At 38.1% G+C, this 19722-nt stretch overlaps 2 protein-coding genes across 6 annotated transcripts in view; both read right to left on the bottom strand.

The window, feature by feature from the left end:
* The window catches only part of LOC106070444 (A disintegrin and metalloproteinase with thrombospondin motifs 19-like), a 32562-nt gene extending 31143 nt beyond the window's left edge, over positions 1-1419 (bottom strand). Inside the window, exon 1 of one of the 2 annotated variants that reach the window (XM_056045166.1) lies at positions 1262-1419. The gene's annotated coding sequence lies outside the window, so the exon portion shown is untranslated. The remainder of the gene's footprint in view (positions 1-1261) is intronic. The other variant, XM_056045167.1, reaches the window with a different exon arrangement.
* Positions 1420-5879: 4460 nt separating this feature from the next.
* Positions 5880-19722, bottom strand: part of LOC106077940 (A disintegrin and metalloproteinase with thrombospondin motifs like) — a 37716-nt gene continuing 23873 nt past the window's right edge. For 2 of the 4 annotated variants that reach the window (XM_056045266.1, XM_056045265.1), the window contains 8 exons: positions 19313-19362; positions 17302-17413; positions 15631-15792; positions 12410-12548; positions 11780-11893; positions 10712-10763; positions 8556-8705; positions 5880-6727 (listed from right to left, as the gene is read on the bottom strand). In XM_056045266.1, coding sequence (XP_055901241.1) covers positions 6186-6727; positions 8556-8705; positions 10712-10763; positions 11780-11893; positions 12410-12548; positions 15631-15792; positions 17302-17413; positions 19313-19362 — 1321 coding nt within the window. In that variant the 3' untranslated portion in view covers positions 5880-6185. Of the gene's footprint in view, positions 6728-8555; positions 8706-10711; positions 10764-11760; positions 11894-12409; positions 12549-15630; positions 15793-17301; positions 17414-19312; positions 19363-19722 lie in introns of all 4 variants that reach the window. The other 2 variants (XR_008780376.1, XM_056045267.1) reach the window with 2 other exon arrangements.

The following is a 19722-nucleotide window of genomic DNA, read 5'->3' as shown; positions in this document are numbered from 1 at the left end:
GGAGCCCTACTTTGGAAAGACACTCCCGTCCACAAATAGAGCAGGTTAAGGTGGCTTTTTCTTCGGTGGTAGAGAAGTTGGCCACTTTTCGGATTGTACGTTTTTCTCCCTGAGCTGAGACCCATGTTCTTTCACTGTCCATAGCTTTCTTGGTCAAAGTCTCTCTCCATCTGGTGCGGTCTAGAGCTAGTGGTCTATTAATAAGTAGTCTATTAGTAAGTGGTCTAGTGGTAAGTGGGCTAGTAGTAAGTGGTCTAGTAATAAGTGGTCTAGTAGTAAATGGTCTAGTAGTAAGTGGTCTAGTAGTAAGTGGTCTAGTAGTAAGTGGACCAGTAGTAAGTGGTCTAGTAGTAAGTGGTCTAGTGGTAAGTAGTCTAGTAGTAGTAGAAGTAGATTACACGTAGACAAGACCTAGAGTTCTAGTTTTTTTTTTAGATCTTTAGGTCATAATTATATATGAATTCAATTTGATTTGAAAGGACTTTAAGCCAAACTTCTCAACAATGGCTAATCACTGACAACAGTAACTTTTCTTTTTTAGTATGTGTCTATTCTAGAACAGGCTCAATAGCAATGACGTGAAAATAAAGCAATTCTGCTAGAGGCAGAACGGTAGAGGAGAACCACATGTCAAAGGCGAGTTGTTGATTTCTTTTTTAGCGATTTTAAATGACAACAATGTAACCTATAGCCCCCATCCCACAGGAAGCGCTATAAAGTAAGGTAGCTAGCAACAGATGGTCTTTGAAAAGGCAGCTGGGCAGCTCTCACGAGGAGAAACACAAATTTTAGGTTCATATTGGTGAAGCACTTGTCGAAGACAGACACAGACTAGGAGTGGACGAAAAAAAAAACAATTTCGAAATTCGAAATCACAGTCTTCACCTGGATTCGAACCCTCCCTACTTGAAGAAAAAGTCTTCTTATTATTCTAGATTTAGATTTAAATTTAGGATAAGGTTGTTGTTTTTTTGTCTTGTGTTCAATTAGTCTAACTTACACATTGGTATTTAAAAGAATACTGAAATAAATAGATCTTGATCTACATTGAAAATGGTAGAATATAGTCTAGACCTAGATCTCTAGATCATAGATCTAGTCTAGATTCTTTTTTCTAGGTCTAAGTCTAAAGTACCTCTACTGCTCTAGGTCTAGATCTAGAATCTAGATCTAGATCTTATTGAGTTTTTAAATATAGATCTAGCTCTAACACGCTAGCCACTCATTGAATTGATAAACTTCAGAACTGCGAAACACTTACTTTACTGCTGGTGGTGACATTGGTGGTGACATTGTTTCATGTTACACTAGATGAGTGGAAATCTAAATGATGTTTATAGATCTAGATCTTTATTTTAAAACACACCATTTTGAAAATATTTGATCTGCGTTTTTCTATAGCCACTTTGTCAATACAGATATTATGGGTTAGAGATTTTGTTTTTTAAATTGACGTCATTGTTACACTAAACCTTATGTAGATCTATTGGCGATTTGTAATATACATTTTAAACACAAGTATCTCCTCAATGTGATATTTTTACTGCTGGTGTTCAAATTGTTTCATGTTACGGCGCGATATTAGTCTTGGTCACGGGTTCTCAACCTGTGGGTCGCGACCCCCCTTGGGGGTCGATTGACCATTTGCCAGGAGTCGCCTAAGACCATCGAAAATATGGATTGCTATTGTCTACTCTTCTATTGCTGTATGTGTGTGGGGGGGGGGGTCGCAACAGAGTGGGGGGTTGTAAAAAGGGGTCGCCGAACTTAAAAGGTTGAGAACCGCTGGTCTAGGTTGTATTTTACCCTTGGGTCGTCGGCCTGGATGGTAACGCTGACATTTTGACCAGGGTGTGTCTTTAAGTCACGCCAGTAATCTATTAGTAAACAAGAAAAGCAGTAAAAAAAATACTTAAAAAAAAGAGAAAATCATGTATTAAGCGTAGATGTATTAATTAGTTTGGATCAGGCATGAAGATAAATTAGTAATAATAATAATAATAATCTTTATTATCCGTAAGGAAATTTGTCTTACAATTTGTGCATTACACCAAACAAAAAACATTATAACTCTAAGAAACCAAAGTGCACATTCTTTTAAGATTCGCCCTTTTTTTCCATCAGGCCCACCAGCTTTCATTGGGTTGACGTTTTTGAAAATGTTACAAACTTGCTCTTTAGTAATAGATCTAGATTAAAAACAATAAATCTGTGCGATTAGAAATATGCTTTTTACCAGTCCTTTTTGTTTAGCGCAATTTCATGCTTTTAGCGTTCTCAATACGCTATGATCCTTTCACCTGTCTTATTTGATATTAAAGAGTTTTTGGTACTCATCGAGAGCTGGAGTTAGAGTTGAAGTTTATTGAATATTAAGTGTTCTTACTTGTGTAACCCAAGCAAGTTGTTATTTGTGAGCCAAGCAGGTATTACTGAATTGTAATTGAGTATTGATAACCCTATCGAGCCTAAGGAGCCAAGTCGATCCAAGCATAGCAATGAACCCTGACATACACTAGCCACTGTGCCAGGGAAGTGTTTATGAAAATAGAAAGTTTTATATTCGCTATGTACAGAATAATACAATAGTTATAAACTCCTCGTAGTATGGCTTTAAATACACATTTCTAGCTTTTCCTGAACACATACTTACGGTTTGAGTTTGAGTTTTGAGTTTAGGCACATCGACACAATTTAGGCCATGTCGTGCCCGTAATCCTTTAAGGATCACTCTCCCTTTATATAACAAGGGCTGAATTCTATACAGTTAAATCATTAAAAACAAGGTCTATTCACAGTTAAAAATGTAAACATAAGAACGATAACTGATACAGTAAATGATTTACATATCAAGAGTTATCTTGTGTTAGTTTCATTTTTTTGTCTCTACAAAGTATAAAGGGCACTAATTCAATTTATACCTTCATATCAATTAAAAGTAAAAATGTATTTATAATTACCAATAGTTAATTAAGTCATCGGTTTATTGATTATTGTGCTGTCAGGTAAAGGAAATATTTTTAGCGAAATTTCAGCTTGGTCCGAGATTGGGTGTGACAGAAATAATGTGTACACACAGAGTGAGCTGATATAAGCTTTGTAATAATGTTCAATAAATAATCACTTCATATGAAATATTAACTATTTAATTTCTCTTAAAACTATTTATGAACCAACATTCATATCAGGAGGTGGTCAACCTTTTTGTATCAAGGGCCGCATTAAAAAAAAAGTTTATGAATGGCGGGCCGCATATATGTTTATATCTTAGAAAGATACGCTAGCTAACAGTGAATGTCTTTCAATTCATATTTTCACTCTTATTATATTCACGTTTCTTTCTTTTTTTTTTCACTTTCAGCGTTGAACAAGAGTTAGCAATTTTGGAAACCAATTTTACGATTTTTTAAATTTGCTGTTGTCTTTTTATAGCACAATAACCCCACAAATATACAGTTGTACTTAATGTGCAGTATTTTATGTTTACACTCGTGCATAATGTTCCGGAACTGTGAAACTATCTTACTAGTTGTCCCCTGTGAGTGCTGTCAAATTACAGTCAGTCAACATTGACCTGCGATTATATTTGTTTAGTTTCCACAAAATATACTTGCTCACTGAATGAGACAATAATATATGTACCGGAAGTGAAATGTCGGGACGATCGAAACCTGCCCTTAAGGAGCATCACAAGAGATTGCTGACCATGTCCTTCAATGGTGCATACTAAATCAAGAGACCCGAACAAGATTCTCAGATATAGAATTACTGATCTGAACCCTTCAACATGTAAAATGAGAACGAAGAAGAAGAAGAACAGATGTATGTGTATCCAAATAGTGTGAACAGCAGCAAAGGTTTTTAAGTGTTGAAATTCAGCTTTCGGCACCCATGGGACTCCCGTGGTAGTACAGACTCTAGCTTCTCTTTGCTTGGAGCTATGTCCTCTGAAGCTGAATCAGCTTCTGCGATAAATGGTGAGCTGATGGTATTGAAAACTGGTTCATGACATCTTAAAATTTGCTTTTATAAATTGCACAATAAAGGAATCTTAATAAGTGTTGTACTTTTAATCATTTCACTAGAAATAGTTTCACCTTTCAGCAAAGGAAAATGACAAAAACTATTTTCTTTTGCTTGCATGTAGAAATGGGAATGTCTTGTTTGAAAAGATTTAACATGCATTTATATTTCATATGTAAGCAACCAATAGCAATGGCAATTATAACAAACATGAAATCTGTTTTCCATTCTTCATTAGAAATATTGGTAACAAAGTCAAGGTCCTTCAAGTAACAAAACAATTTCTTCCTTGAAATTTTGTATCTCATTTGCCATGCCCATGCTAAGGTAGCGGATACATTGAATTATTTTGTTCATTTTACCCGTGGTTAACACACCTAGTAGCCCTAATGAATTTGATTACTATTACCCTGTGACAGTTGTAATGATGAAATTTTATGCAGCTTTGTGCAAATTTTCCTGTTTAGAGTTTATGGTTGGGATATTTTTTATTTAAAAAAAAAATGTTTTTCTCAGTCAAAGATCGAGCTCCATTAGTTGTTGCAATTGCCATCTTGTTCCAAGCCTACCCAACAGAGATTGTGTCTTGAATCGAGTGTGTTGATGTATAGCCAATAAGCATAATCTTCGTTTACTTAAAACTTTTATAATGAGACAGTTTCAATAATTTATAAAAGTATTATTTTTAATATTTGCATATTTATATGTATATACTGTGGGCACACCTGATTTCCATAGGTGTCGGCGGGCCGCATAAAACACTTCGGCGGGCCGCATGTGGCCCGCGGGTCGTAATTTGCCCACCCCTGATTCATATCATATCCTTAAACAGTCGTAAGGTTACTGCTTGTTATGTACCGTACGCAGAGGCGCGATTCTCCGGGCGCCTCTGTAAGGTGGGCACCGCACACAGTGAGACCCCATATACGTTCCTGGTAAATGGGGGAGTGGGCGCCAATAAAGTACCATGCCCCGGGCGCACGTTTTACTCACTACGCCTCTGACTGTACTTTAGCCCATTAGCATTTCTTGCTTGACTTTATCAACATACAGAGTTGATAGACTGCTGAACGCTTTCAGAGAAGCTTTGAGGGTGTCCCTAAAGCGTTTTCTTTGTCTACCTTGTGACCGCTTTCCTTCCTTTAATTGGCCATACAAGAGTTGTTTAGCGATGCGGCGGTCTTCCATTCTGCAGACGTGTCCTGCCCATCGCAGCTGGGACTGAATCAGGATTGTGTGGATGCTTTGCAGACTCGCTCTTCGAAGGAATTCAGTGTCTGGTATTTTTTCTTGTCATTTGACATTCAGTTTTTTTCGTAGACATGTCATGTGGAAGTGATTCAGTTTTTTTTGTGTGCATTTTTTGCGTTCAGCATAGACCCAGCCACCTGGGAGACAGAGGCACATGACTGAGCATCAAGGTGTCGCGCTGTAAAAACTGGCGCACAAATTACTGAGGACAAGAGAACAGCGCTGGCTGAAGAGAAGCGCCAGAGGAGAAAAGCAAGGCCAATGACACTAGCTCCAGCTGGGATAACCTGCCCCAGTGTTGCAGCCGAACATTCCGGGCTTACCTAGGTCTCAGCAGCCACACGAGGAGGCACTAAAGCCCCACTGCAACGCCCTCAGCACCCTGGATGACAAAAGTAGGCATTATTACGATGGAACAATTATAAGTATATATGATAGACTGTCAGGGGTGCCCGGGAAGACGAGCCAAGACAACAATACACCCCTATCACAATACAATGCGGCCTTTGAAAGGCTCCAACATATTTCAATAATATAAAAGTTTAAACAAAAAATAGTTTTAATAAGAAATTACACAAAATTTGATTACATTTACAAGTATTTTATTTCATTCTTCGAAATTTTTAATTTATTGATACATGCAGGGACCTTCACAAAAATCTTTCACTTATGAAACATCCGGCATAGACTTGAAGCAACACATTTTTCTTATATAAATATTATATATTTACACATGCTTTCAAAACAGTCATATAATTAAGTAATGTATATGGATGTTAGGTAAGGAAAGTAGTCGTCCAAAGTTATTATTTACATACATTTATACCAGAATTAAAACACACAAAAGTGTATAAAAACATCATACGAAACAATACAGACATATGGCCAATGGTACCACCGAAAGACAGACGTCAGAGAATGCTATTTACATAAATGTTAACAATGCTAGACAGTGTAAAAATGATTGCAATAATAAACATAAAGTGATATGTATGGAATGTTTTACCGGAACCGGAGACTGATTTCCTGTAAACGTTATTCGATTTGGTTTGCAGACTTGTAGCGTTGGATGATTCATCAGTAACGGTAACCTCCTCTGTAGATCTGGTTGTAGAACTTGATTTATATCTGGATGTAGAACTGCGTGTGAATCTGGGTATAAATCTGGGTCTAGCTCTGAATGGGTATTTAGGTTTAGTACTAATAATGGTCTTTTGAATACTCGTTGATAGTTCATTGTTTACCCTAGATGAATATGTCAAAGGGTCAACTTTCGGGTCTGTCCGTTGGTGCGTCAGTGGTTCTAAAGTTGATGCTGTAGCTCCAATAGTTGTGTTCTTGCTCTGTTGCTCTGTGCTTACTTCTTCTGGAGTGCAGGTCTTACAACACTGAGCTGGGTAATTTTTACAGTGTTTTAGTTGGCAGCCCCTAACTTTGTCACCATACTCACAGCCTGAGAAAATGTAAACCACGGTTTGATAACAACTCGAATATTAAGCCATAGGACTTGGTTTAGACTAATTTAATACAAACCAATTATTAGCCTATATATTTTGTTAATGGTACAATGTACAGTGCTTAAATATTATTAGCTCGAAACATTGAGGTCACATGGTTAGCATAGTCTCACAACAGCAGAGATTTGTGGTATCTAAACAACAGAGGATAATTTCATATGTGGCATCTAAACATCAGAGGATAATTTCATATGTGACATCTAAACAGCAGATAATTTCATATGTGACATCTAAAGAACAGCGTAGAATTTCATATGTGACATCTAAACAGCAGCGGATAATTTCATATGTAACATCTAAACAACAGCGGATAATTTCATATGTGACATCTAAACAACAGCGGATAATTTCATATGTGACATCTAAACAACAGCGGATAATTTCATATGTGACATCTAAACAACAGCGGATAATTTCGAATGTCACATCTAAACAACAGCGGATAATTTCATATGTGACATCTAAACATCAGTTTATAATTTCATATGCACTTGCATTGATCCAAATTTATAACAATTTGTATGAGGACATATAACTCCAACATTGGTAATAAAAAACAAAACAAAACAGGACAAAATGTGGTGGGTTTGAGACAGAAGATATAAGGACCAAGTCAACTCGTAGGCTGATTAGGACCGTCTATTGTACACTACGAGGACCTGCAGCCATACGAAAACACATAAGGTTGAACTATGCACCAAAGGGATATAACTTGCAGTTGAGACGAAACAAGTCCATCTGCCAAGACAGGAGGTTCCGGCAGAATGGACAGTGTCCACGTGGTTTTGCCTTTAAAGCGCACACAAAGCGCCATCTAGGAGAAACGGTCATGTGGCTATCGGGCCTGAAGTAATATCCCACTCCATTACACTAAGAGAATATTAGCTCCACTGTTCTCTTAAATCCAGTTCACAACCCATTCTGCATTCATATCATGTCTATTCAGTGGCGTCACTCCGGTGGGTGTTACCCGGTGCGGCCCGCACCCCCCCCCAACTGACGACACTGTATCTATTGTGGTTTGTGCGTGTCAAATTTCCTGTAGAACGTCTAGAAAGTTGGAGTGGATACAAGGGGGACAACTGAAGAAAGGGAGAGAAAAGGGACAGAACCGGAGTACTTTGTAAATGTTATAGAGGAGTGTGTTACTTTCGAAGAGAGTTATAGTTCATTTATTTATTATTCTAAATATAGTAATTTGATTTTGTGCTTTTATCTTCTCTTAATTTGAAAGCCTAATCAAAACAACTGTTGCTATGAAAAAAAAAAAGTAGCTTTTTTTTTAAAGCTATCTATTGTTAGTTTCAAACTTTTAAGCGACGACCTAATTCTCTACAGAATGTCTAAGGGGGACAAATTCAAAGTATACCTCAACATCTATCAAGTAAAATCAATGTCCCTTGTACGATACGAAACTAAATATTTAATTTTATTACAAGTTAATTAACAAATTAGTGTTGTTTTTTTTAAATTATTATATTTTTAGGTACAATAAATTGTGCAGAGTGTCTAAGGGGGACAAATTCAAGGTATACCTCAACATCTGACAAGCGAAATTTATGTCCCTTGTACGATACGAAACTAAATATTTAATTTTATTACAAGTTAATTAACAAATTAGTGGGTTTTTTAAAAATTATTGTATTTTTAGGTACAATAAATTGTGTGCTGGCCCATCAGGAATTGCCCGGGTGCCCATATAGCCAGTTTGCCCCTGCTACCTCCTATGGGTATATATGTGAATATCCTATTCAGTAACCATACCTTTAACAGGGCTGTGGTGCCTCAGACAAGACTTGCAACATAAATCTTGAACGAAACTGTTGTAACAGTGCATAGTGTTGTGGCCTATCAGCTGCTCACATGACATGTTAAATGCAATGATGCTCTCGGCGTCTCCAAACAAACAGGTGTCTAGATGAAATAGAGTAGGTTGGAGTTTCAGAAAGGGTTAAATGAATTTCTTTTTAATCCATACACAAATTCGTTCAACCAGACATATATTCCCTTAGAGATGCTTAAGGGAGACTACTTTAGACTACCCTTTTCTATCATTTTTATATCCGAAATTTTGATGCTAAATTGTTTGCATTTTATTAATAAATAATATAGAGCGAATAGAACAGGCTCTTCTACACCATTACCACTCTATGGAACAAAACACTGAGAATTACCTTCACCAATATGAAAGAAATCCCAGCATTTTCCAGAAGACACTTATGATCCGCTGGCCAGACAAGATCACCCACGAGGAACTGTGGCAGAGAACAAAGAAGCAACCATTCGAAGAAAACTTCACCAATATGAAAGAAATCCCAGCATTCTCCGGAAGACACTTATGATCCGCTGGCCAGACAAGATCACCCACGAGGAACTGTGGCAGAGAACAAAGAAGCAACCATTCGAAGAAAATATCCTTCAGAGACTCTGATTCTGACCTTTCGCAAATCCTGCGTCTAATATCGTGAGACAAGCCCCCAACCTCCATGGATAGGAGCATAGAAATATATGGCTCCAAGATTTAGTTGCAGATTCCAAGCAGATGAACAAGAAGTTTAGAACAGTTGGAAAGACTCGCTTAGAATCGAGACGCCTGAAAGAAGCCAGGACCCCAGGCACAGATGTATTATTATTATTATAGCTTTTATATAGCGCTACTTTCATGCTCAGAGCGCTTTGGTCCAATCTCATTTGTGGACCAGTGGGGGGGGGGGGGAGGGGGTATCTAGGAGTTGGTTTTCCGTGCTGCCTTTAGGCAGCAACTCTGCCCGAGTCGGGTATCGAACTTCGAGCCCCCTTCTAGGTAGCCAAGACAAGCCAAGTTCAAGCGCACTTGGCCTCACGACCACGCTTCCCACTATATATCATGATAACGTGACAGCTAATATGTGTTCATCTTATCAAAAGTAATTAATCACATTATAAATATGATGTCGTGTGTTCAACATTACTATATGTTATCTGTGATAGATCTAGACTATAAGACTAGTAATAATAATAAATCTGTGCAATTACAAATATTTTAACCGATAGTTTTTGTTAAGCGCAATTTTTCATGTTCTAGCTTAGTCAATACGCAATGATCCTATCACGTGCCTGGGCCAGTTGAGAAGGGGTGGGGCCGGGGGGAAAAGAAGGGGGTATACGTGTGAATGTTACCAAAAGCGCGCCTTAAATCTATTTTTATTTTTAAAGTAGAACGACCTGAATTCAAACTCGAGCGCTAAAGCCTTCTCAAGATTTCTCAGGCCTATACACTAACCTCTGTGCCAGGGAAGGGCTTATGAAAATAGAAGGCTGTTATAGTTTCAAACTTTTCTCTCTCTCTCAAAGTATAAAGGGGACTAATTCAAATAATGCCACCACGTCAGTAAAGTACAATTTCTTTCCCTAGTTCGAGATACCAAACAGTATAGTAAAATACCAATAGTTAATTAAAAGAATTGGTTAATTAAAAAAAAAATTGATTTTTGATTTTGTCAGGAAAAAGAAATGATTGTACAAAATTTTGATCCGAGATTGGATGTGGGAGAAATAACGTGTACACACTTTTTACCAGACACAGTAAGTAAAGTAAAGTTAAACTTTCAGAACTTACGATCTATGGGGCAGATGATGTTAAGGTCATCTGTTTCTATGGCCAACGGTCAACGAGCAGGGTGTTTTAATGGCAACACAATGACCAACAGCCTTTACTTTCCCCAACTAAAGTCAAGTACCCATTAGAGTTGGGTGGACTCAGGTGCACCCTGAGAATCCCGAAATTCAAAAATCCTAGGCTTCACCGAGATTCGAACCCAGGACCTCAGGTTCGGAAGTCAAGCGCTTAACCACTCTGCCACCACGCCCCCAAGTTGATATAAGATTTGTAAAAAAAAAACCAGCACCATAACACTCAAATAATTCAATAATATTTTCACCTGGTACGTCTAAGCCTCTCACATCGTTGACACACAGTCCGAGGGAACAAACCTGGAAATATTGAAATAATCAATTACTCGATTTGACCTACACATTAGAGAAGATAGTCAGAAGCTTATTACACCAAACAGTTTTTACAAATCAGAAATATTGTCTCCTATTATCCCACATATTTCTATTTGTTTACCAGTCACAAGAGTTGTGTTAGATTTTTTGCTCTAAAGAATACATACAATCTCTGATTCCTGGCTCTAAAAAATACATACAATCTCTGGTTCTTGGCTCTAAAGAATACATATAATATCTGATTCTTGGCTCTAATGAATACATAAAATATCTGATTCCTGGCTCTAAAAAATACATACCATCTCTGATTCTTGGCTCTAAAGAATGCATACAATCTCTGATTCTTGGCTCTAAAGAATACATACAATCTCTAATTCTTGGCTCTAAAGTATACATACAATCTCTGATTCTTGGCTCTAAAGTATACATACAATCTGATTCTTGGCTCTAAAGTATACCTACAATCTGATTCTTGGCTCTAAAGGATACCTACAATCTGATTCTTGGCTATAAAGTATACCTACAATCTTATTCTTGGCTCTAAAGTATACATACAATCTGATTCTTGGCTCTAAAGTATACATACAATCTGATTCTTGGCTCTAAAGTATACATACAATCTGATTCTTGGCTCTAAAGTATACATACAATCTGATTCTTGGCTCTAAAGTATACATACAATCTCAGATTCTTGTTTCTAAAGAATACATACAATCTCAGATTCTTGTTTCTAAAGAATACATACAATCTCAGATTCTTGGCTCTAAAGAATACATACAATCTCAGATTCTTGTTTCTAAAGAATACATACAATCTCAGATTCTTGGCTCTAAAGAATACATACAATCTCAGATTCTTGGTTCTAAAGAATACATACAATCTCTGATTCTTGGCTCTAAAGAATACATACAATCACTAGGTCAGCGACACTTAAACAACACCCCCCTTTACAAATCATACCGAAAAGAAAAAGGTTCTATACGTGTAAATTGACTTGAAACCTTTTTATTGCCGCAAGGGGTGCCTCTTAAAGCCATCTGTGAAGTCTGACAGATAGAAAGGTTCGTGCGTAGCCCGCACCACAAGTTCCTGCAGATATCCTGTGGCTTGAGTTGCTGTAGGACGAACACAACAGTGTACATCTATACAGTGCTGGCATCACATAAAATGTAATTTCATAGAGACACAAAGAATGATTTCTAGAAGCAAGAAAAACAACAGCGATACAATATTAAAAAGAATATACCTCCTCTATATAACTTATACAGGAGGCGCGGTGGCTGAACGGTGAACCACTTTACATCCGAAAAAGGGTCCCGGGTTCGAATCCTGGTCAAGACTGAGATACTTTATTTTGGGATTTATAGTGAATTTAAAGTGAAGGCGGTTGGTCGTTGTGATTGACAAATGACACCCTCGTTAAGTGTGGGCCACAGAAACAGGTGACCTTTACATCATCGGCCTTATAGATCACAAGGTCCAAAAGGGGAACTTTATATTACTTGTATAGCGATTGTTTTAGCATCTTGTGAGATAGATAGATAGATAGATAGATAGATAGTTAGATAGTTAGATAGATAGATAGATAGATAGATAGATAGATAGATAGATAGATAGATTGTCTCACTTACTCGACAAAAATAAGAGTCGTTCCCGTATGTTGTCCGACATTGTTCATCCACTGTCTTCTCAAGACCTGGCAGCGTGTCATTGACATTAGGTACGCTGTCTGACACTTTGAGAGCTTTTGTAAGACACTCGACTCCTTCTCTAAAATATGAAATTTGGCAAAACACCAGTCGACATTAGGCTCAAACTAATCAGGGTCTTATGGTTTAATGGACCTTAAATAGTACTACAATCGTATTTGAGCCAATGATGCTCGGCTTCGATCGGTTTTATCCTGAAGTTCTAACGTACTCTTCACTATTGTCTAAGAAATAAGTTGTATATATAGTGTGACAAATGAACCGTGACCTCTGCTGGTCACTACGTGTGACCCCGGCTAGGTAACACATCAGCGAGTGTTCTCCGGAATGTACCTGTATAAAGAAAGACGGGATGTGACGTGCTGTCACGGGTCTCCAGAAGGTGCTAGCAGTGTTTGTGCAACACTGGAGAGGCGATTAGGGATTCTATATAGCCTAGACCCAGAGTTAATGTGAAAAGTCAGTCGTCGGTTGAGTCGTCGTTACTGTTGTCTACTGTGAATTTGACTCCCGATGCCGTCACTGTGGAGAGAGCGTCAAAACAGTGTCGCATGTCTTGTACGAGTGTCCCCAGCTCCGCGAGCTAAGGGGGGACTTGCCTGTGCAGTCACTCGACTTGTATGGTAGCTACGAGGCACTACGCCGGAGGGCTAATTTTCTTGCCAGAGCACTACGGGAGGACTAGACCTTCCTGCTCTGATTTTTCAATAGGAGTTCATCTCAGGTTGTCTACTGAGCGAGACAGTAGAAGAGGGATGTGTACTACCCGATGCAAGTTAAATTGAGTAGAGTGAACTGGAGAGGACCAGAGCTGTTTAAGTCTATACAAAACATGTAAGACGTGTACGCCTCTGATTCGGTAGAGTTGAATACGACTTGGAACAGCAGAGCAGAGTGGAATACGGTTAAGAGTTGAAGTGCTGCGAAGTACAGTGAAGTGCAACAAAGTACAGTGAAGTGTGACAAAGTATAGTGAAATGCAACAAAGTACAGTGAAATGCTGTGAAGTGCAACGAAGTACAGAGAAATGCTATGAAGTACAGTGAAGTGCAACGAAGTACAGAGAAATGCTATGAAGTACAGTGAACTGCTGTGAAGTAGAGTGAATTGCAACGATGTACAATGAAGTGCAACAAAGTACAATGAAGAGCAACGAAGTACAGTGAAGTGCAACGAAGTACAGTGAAGTGCAACGAAGTACAGTGAAGTGCAACAAAGTACAGTGAAATGCAACAAAGTACAGTGAAGTGCAACAAAGTACAGTAGAGTGCAACAAAGTACAGTGAAGTGCAACGTACAGTGAAATGTAAACTATGAAGTACTATACAGTTCTCTACGCGATATTTTTAGGGACGAAATGCTACATTTTATAATCAATGAAGTTCTATGAAGCTGAAAAATACGTTGTCAAGGTCTTAACAGTGTTTTTATGTGTGTGTCCTACGTTAGGTCAAAAGAAGAGAGATACCTAACAATATCCAGACATTATATTATATATATGCAGTGTGCTGCCTTTCCCTCTTTGTCTCTTGTAAACCTTGTTTATCTGGATTCTAGAGTACTTACATCAGGACGTCTAAATTTGTATATATAAAAGACACATTTATGTAAAAATGCTTTTGAAACACAAATTTGAAGGTTAATTTGATCAAATAATGAAATTATTAGATTATACAATATACTTAGATGTGCGGAAGTAAAATACTATATGTGCAAAGTCTGGTTAAAAAATTAGATCTAGATCTAGATCCTTTCCATCTAAACATGGTAAACATGGCCTAGATCCATGAAATAGTAATACTTTCATAGAGTTGTCCACCTTTTTTTGAGGGTCTTAAGTTTGTTTTAGAACTACTATACATACGCCTCGGTTCCAGTTAGTACCAAAGGGACATTTGTGCCAAGTTTCATCAAGATTGGTCAAACGGTTGTGATTTGTATGCGGGACATACACACATACATACGCCTTACTTTCTACTTTCTAGTATAAATATATATATAACACTTTTATGGAAACAATCTTGTTGACACACTTTGAGGAGGCATTTTTACTAACACACTGTCACTGACACAATTTGACTGACACCCTTTTAGTGTCACACATTTACTGACAAAATAAAAAAAAAAACAACGAAATGTTAACTTTGAAAGTGTTTTCGAAAATTTAGCCTTAATATATATATATATATATATATATATATATAGTTTTTTTTTCGATAAAGGGAGAGTACGAGGGATCGAAGGTGGGCGCAATATGTGAGAGAATTGTGGGAGCGAGTGTGGGCGGGATGTGTGAGGGAATTGCGGGGGAGCGAGTGTGGGCATTCCTATTATATGACTCCTTACTTATAATAATAACTCGATAGAATCTACCTTAGGTCTCGATACGTCTAGGGGTCCCTGGTTCAGTTCTAGTTAACGAAATAAAACAATGAAATCACTAGATCAAACACATAAACTTTAATCAGCTTTACTGCATATCACACACGCTGGACTCTCTGTCTGACAACAAAACACACTTCCGGTCATTCGGGCAGATTGTAAAAATACATACATACACACATTCATCCGTGACAGGCGGGATGTGTGAGGGAATTGTGGGGGAGCGAGTGTGAGCGGGATGTGTGAGGGAATTGTGGGGGAGCTAGTGTGGGCGGGATGTGTGAGGCAATTGTGGGGGAGCGAGTGTAGGCGGGATGTGTGAGGGAATTGTGGGAGCGAGTGTGGGCGCGATGTGTGAGGGAATTGTGGGGGAGCGAGTGTGGGCGCGATGTGTGAGGCAATTGTGGGGGAGCGAGTGTGGGCACGATGTGTGACGGAATTGTGGGAGCGAGTGTGTGCGGGATGTGTGAGGGAATCGTGGGAGCGAGTGTGGGCGGGATGTGTGAGGGAATTGTGGGAGCGAGTGTGGGCGGGATCTGTGAGGGTATTGTTGGAGGAGCGAGTGTGGGCGGGATGTGTGAGGGAATTGTGGGAGCGAGTGTGAGCGGGATGTGTGAGGGAATTGTGGGAGCGCGTGTGGGCGGGATGTGTGAGGGAATTGTGGGAGAAAGTGTGGGCGGGATGTGTGAGGGATATGTGGGAGCGCGTGTGGATGTTGGAGGAACAAGTCAACTGACAACTGTCTACGACACTGGACTCACTGTGAACGAAGAACGTTTCGAATATAATTTTGAATGCTCTCTGAACTGCAGTTTGAAAAGTGATATTGGTTCAGCACTTTAGAAGTGGAGCTGGTGACCGCCATGATATAACCATCGTGCGAGTCGCACATATTTCCATCTCCATCATGCCTGGCGGAAAGACTGGTGAGTACCAGAGTAAAGTAAAGAGGACAGTAAGTACTTCGTCGTAACTTAAACAAAGTCCATGCTTTAATTATTTTTAGATTACTGGTGAATGGAAATTGATAATATCAAATAAACTCATTGCCATAAACATTTCAGACATTGTACATTCTATATCAGTGTCTCTCAAACTGTTTTCTGCGAAGCACCAAATTATTTAATTTGAAAGAAAAACACAACGATCGACCTTTTAATTATGTCGTATCGACTTTGTCTAAAGCGTTCCTTACTATTTAGAAAACAAGCTAATGTTATCTTGGGTGCGCGGTGGCATAGTGATTAAGCGCTTGGCTTCAGAACCGGAAGTTCTGGGTTCGAATCTAGGTGAAGGCTAGGATTTTGAATTTCGGAATTCTCAGGGCGCCCCTGAGGACCACCCAACTCTAATTGGTACCTGACATTAGATTGGGAAAGTAAAGGCAGTTGGTCGTTGTGGTGGTCACATCACACCCCGTTCGTTAACCGTTGACCATAGAAACAGATGGCATTAACATCATCTGCTCCATAGATCGCAACGCCTGAAAGGGTTACTTTACTTTTTTTTACTAATGTTATAACGGGTACTTCACTTTACTTAAGGATAGCAAAGGCGATTGGTTGTTGTGCTGGACACTTGACACCCTGCTCGTTAACTGTTGGCCAAAGAAACAATTGGCCTCAACACCATCTGCTTCTGGATGTCATGGTCTGAAAGGGAAGTTTTTAGTATTTTTTTAAAATGTTGAAACAAGGTCAAAGTATTTACTGACATCTAGAAACAGGCGGCTTGATTTCCCATCTGAAATTAGAACTGAACTAATCTCTATCGTGGTTGATGTCAAGGAGTTAAGGTCTTCAACAACACAATACCATCAAAGTCAGTAAGCCTTTAAATTTCCAATATGTGCGACGCTATATTTTATTATAGTTTTCTACATTAAAATATGTGTTTTTTTAAACATAAATTTAGAATATGAATTGACTATTAAATTTTTTTTTAACAAAAGGGAAATCATCTAATAAATAAATATATTAGTGACTGAATTATTTTTTAAAACAAATTATGTAATTTTTCCATTAAATACGAAAGAAAAAGCTAGAGGACCCATAATATTGCTAGCTGAATAGAGGAATCGTAATGAAGTCAAGCTTAAGGGCGATAGGAGCGACCAGATGTGACCCGCGAGCCGTAGTTAGCGTTGGAAATTAATATTCTATTTGATGTTTAAAAGGACATACCGAAACTCAACGAGATGAACAGAAGTAAAAATTCGCTGTCTAAATTTGATATTTACTCAATCTGACCGAAAAATTAAAAAGGGGTCTCCGTGTTCATATGACACATACTGCGTCCATCTTCAGTCTTCGAACCAAAGATAGTGCCTAATTATTTCACTGAGGATGAGAAACATTATGGCAAGTATGGCCCCCACCCCATCTGTCTCGGAAGTCACGAGATATCCCATAGTTCTGTCGAGTCGGACTCACCTGTGACCTAATTCGTGAGTGGCAACTATGGCCGTCAGGTAGCCGAAGCTCTCCTCAATCACTGAAGAGCTGGTACCATCCTGACGACACATGACACCAACGTTGGCTATCCCTAAAAAATGGATGAAAGATATATGTCTGACTCCCAGGAAAGTTTTACAGAGTTTCGCGATCCTAGTAATCTAAAGAGGCGCTTCAATTGGGACATCCTTCACGTGCAAGATGTGTAATGTTAAAAAACAAAACGGGATTTTGGCAAGATTTCGTTTTGTTTCTTTTAGTTACAGCACAATTTTACACATGCTCCACTTTTGAGAGTTCTATTTATAGAACAGATTCTCGATAGGGCCAAGAGTATAATCTTCCGTACTTAGGCACAGAAAAGATTTGACGTCATGCTTATATTTAGTTAGAGGCGCGGTGGCTGAGCGGTAAAGCGCTGGGTCCCGGGTTCGAACTCTGATGAAGACTGGGATTTTTAGTGTCGGGATCTTTGGGCGCCTCTGAGTCCGCCCAGCTCTAATGGGTACCTGGCATTAGTTGGGGGAAAGTTAAGGAGGTTGGTCGTATGCTGGCGTTAACTGTAGGCCACAGAAACAGATGACCTTTACATCATCTGCCTTATGGACCGCAAGTTCTGAAAGGTGAATCTTTACTTTATATTTATTTATTTTTTCTGTGAAATGAAGATTATTATGTTCAGGGGCAAATTAATACATATTAACTCTTTCTCTCCTAACTGACGATACCAGCGTTGATGCCACCAGAATGTGGTAAAAAATTACGGAGAGAAAGAGTTAGTACATTGCAGACAATTTATCGGCTGATATGTATAAAGTGACTAATTAAAGTTTACATTTAGGTAACTTTTGTTTAACTTAAATTAGGTCGCTAGACGATTCAATAGAGACACTTTTGCTAGAAGTTCTAAATATATTTTTTTAATTGGTCGGAGTGACAAAGCGCTCACAAAATATACAATGGTTGTGTTTTTTTTTTTAATAAAAAGCTACAGATTCAAAAAATGTCAATGTAGATTGTAGAATAAACTTGTAATGTAAAATTAAAATAAAATAAAACAAGGTTACAAAGACAGTTTGTGTGGAAACACAAACTCTAAGTCAGCCCCCGAAGTAGTCCACCCAGGCAGGTAAAAAGACAGGTATCAATATTTTCAGAAAGAACATCAGAATTAAATTTGATCAAAGACATATGACAGAGAAGAATGGAGAAAGAAGGTTGACAGATCTTCTGTGGTGCCCCAGCGCTCAGATAAACCAAAGGATAGGTGAAAGTGAATGTGAAGTTAAATGTGAACCTGACCTGATGTCTTATAATGAATATCTAATTCATCTAATCACTTCGTAAATGGACCCTCTCTAATTCCTCAATTAAAAAAAAACATTTCGTAAAAACAATATGGTGTTTGCGTGCTTGCAGTTCACGCGATAATATGAAAAATTAGTTATTAATTGTTGTTTTAAATTATGTCTAACTTATATGCATACTACATAGATTTTTTCTCTTTAAAAAAAGTAAACATTTTTTTTTGTGTAAATGTAGTAATTAATATGACAGAACTTATTTAACTTAACAATACAAATGTATAAAAATATTTTTTAAACAAAAAATAAAAAACCGTTTGCATAAATGTGTTAAAAATATGGCAAATGGTCATCTCCCCTACTAAAGAGCCTCTAGTGTTTGTTACTATTAATAGTCAATAGTTGTAAAAGTGGTTTATTTTTTGAAAACACTGCTTGCATAAGTGATTTAAAAAATTAGATTTTTCGCTTTTAGAAAAAAAAAAGTAGCCGTTGCATCAGAACTTTGAACTAAAATATTATGATGTGGGAATTTCACTATCTTTTCTAGTTTACGAGATCTAAACGGGACGGACGGACAGACATTTCACACAAAACTAGTAGCGTCTTATCCCCTTTCGGGGGCCGCTAAAATAGCTTCGAAAACCTAAAAACAACCACAAACCACAAGAACAACACTACTGTACCCGCTACATTGTAATTAGGTTCTCCTTGTCTTATGGCGAATAAATCCAATCTGTAATTAAAACCAATGAGCTAAGCATTAGTTCTGTTGGACAACGAAAACATAAGTCATATAGAGTTTACATCGAGGCAAGGGTTAACTAATTAATGTAGTTTCCATTGAGGCAACGGTTAACTAACTTAAGTAGTTTACATTGAGGCAAGGGTTAACTAACTTAAGTAGTTTACATTTAGGCAAGAGTTAACTAACTTAAGTAGTTTCCATTGAGGCAAGGGTTAACTAACTTAAGTAGTTTACATTGAGGCAAGAGTTAACTAACTTAAGTAGTTTACATCGAGGCAAGAGTTAACTAACTTAAGTAGTTTACATTGAGGCAAGAGTTAACTAACTTAAGTAGTTTACATCAAGGCA

Source organism: Biomphalaria glabrata, chromosome 10, assembly GCF_947242115.1.
Source record: "Biomphalaria glabrata chromosome 10, xgBioGlab47.1, whole genome shotgun sequence".
Classification (NCBI taxonomy): domain Eukaryota; kingdom Metazoa; phylum Mollusca; class Gastropoda; family Planorbidae; genus Biomphalaria; species Biomphalaria glabrata.
This window is presented reverse-complemented; position numbering and strand designations above follow the sequence as displayed.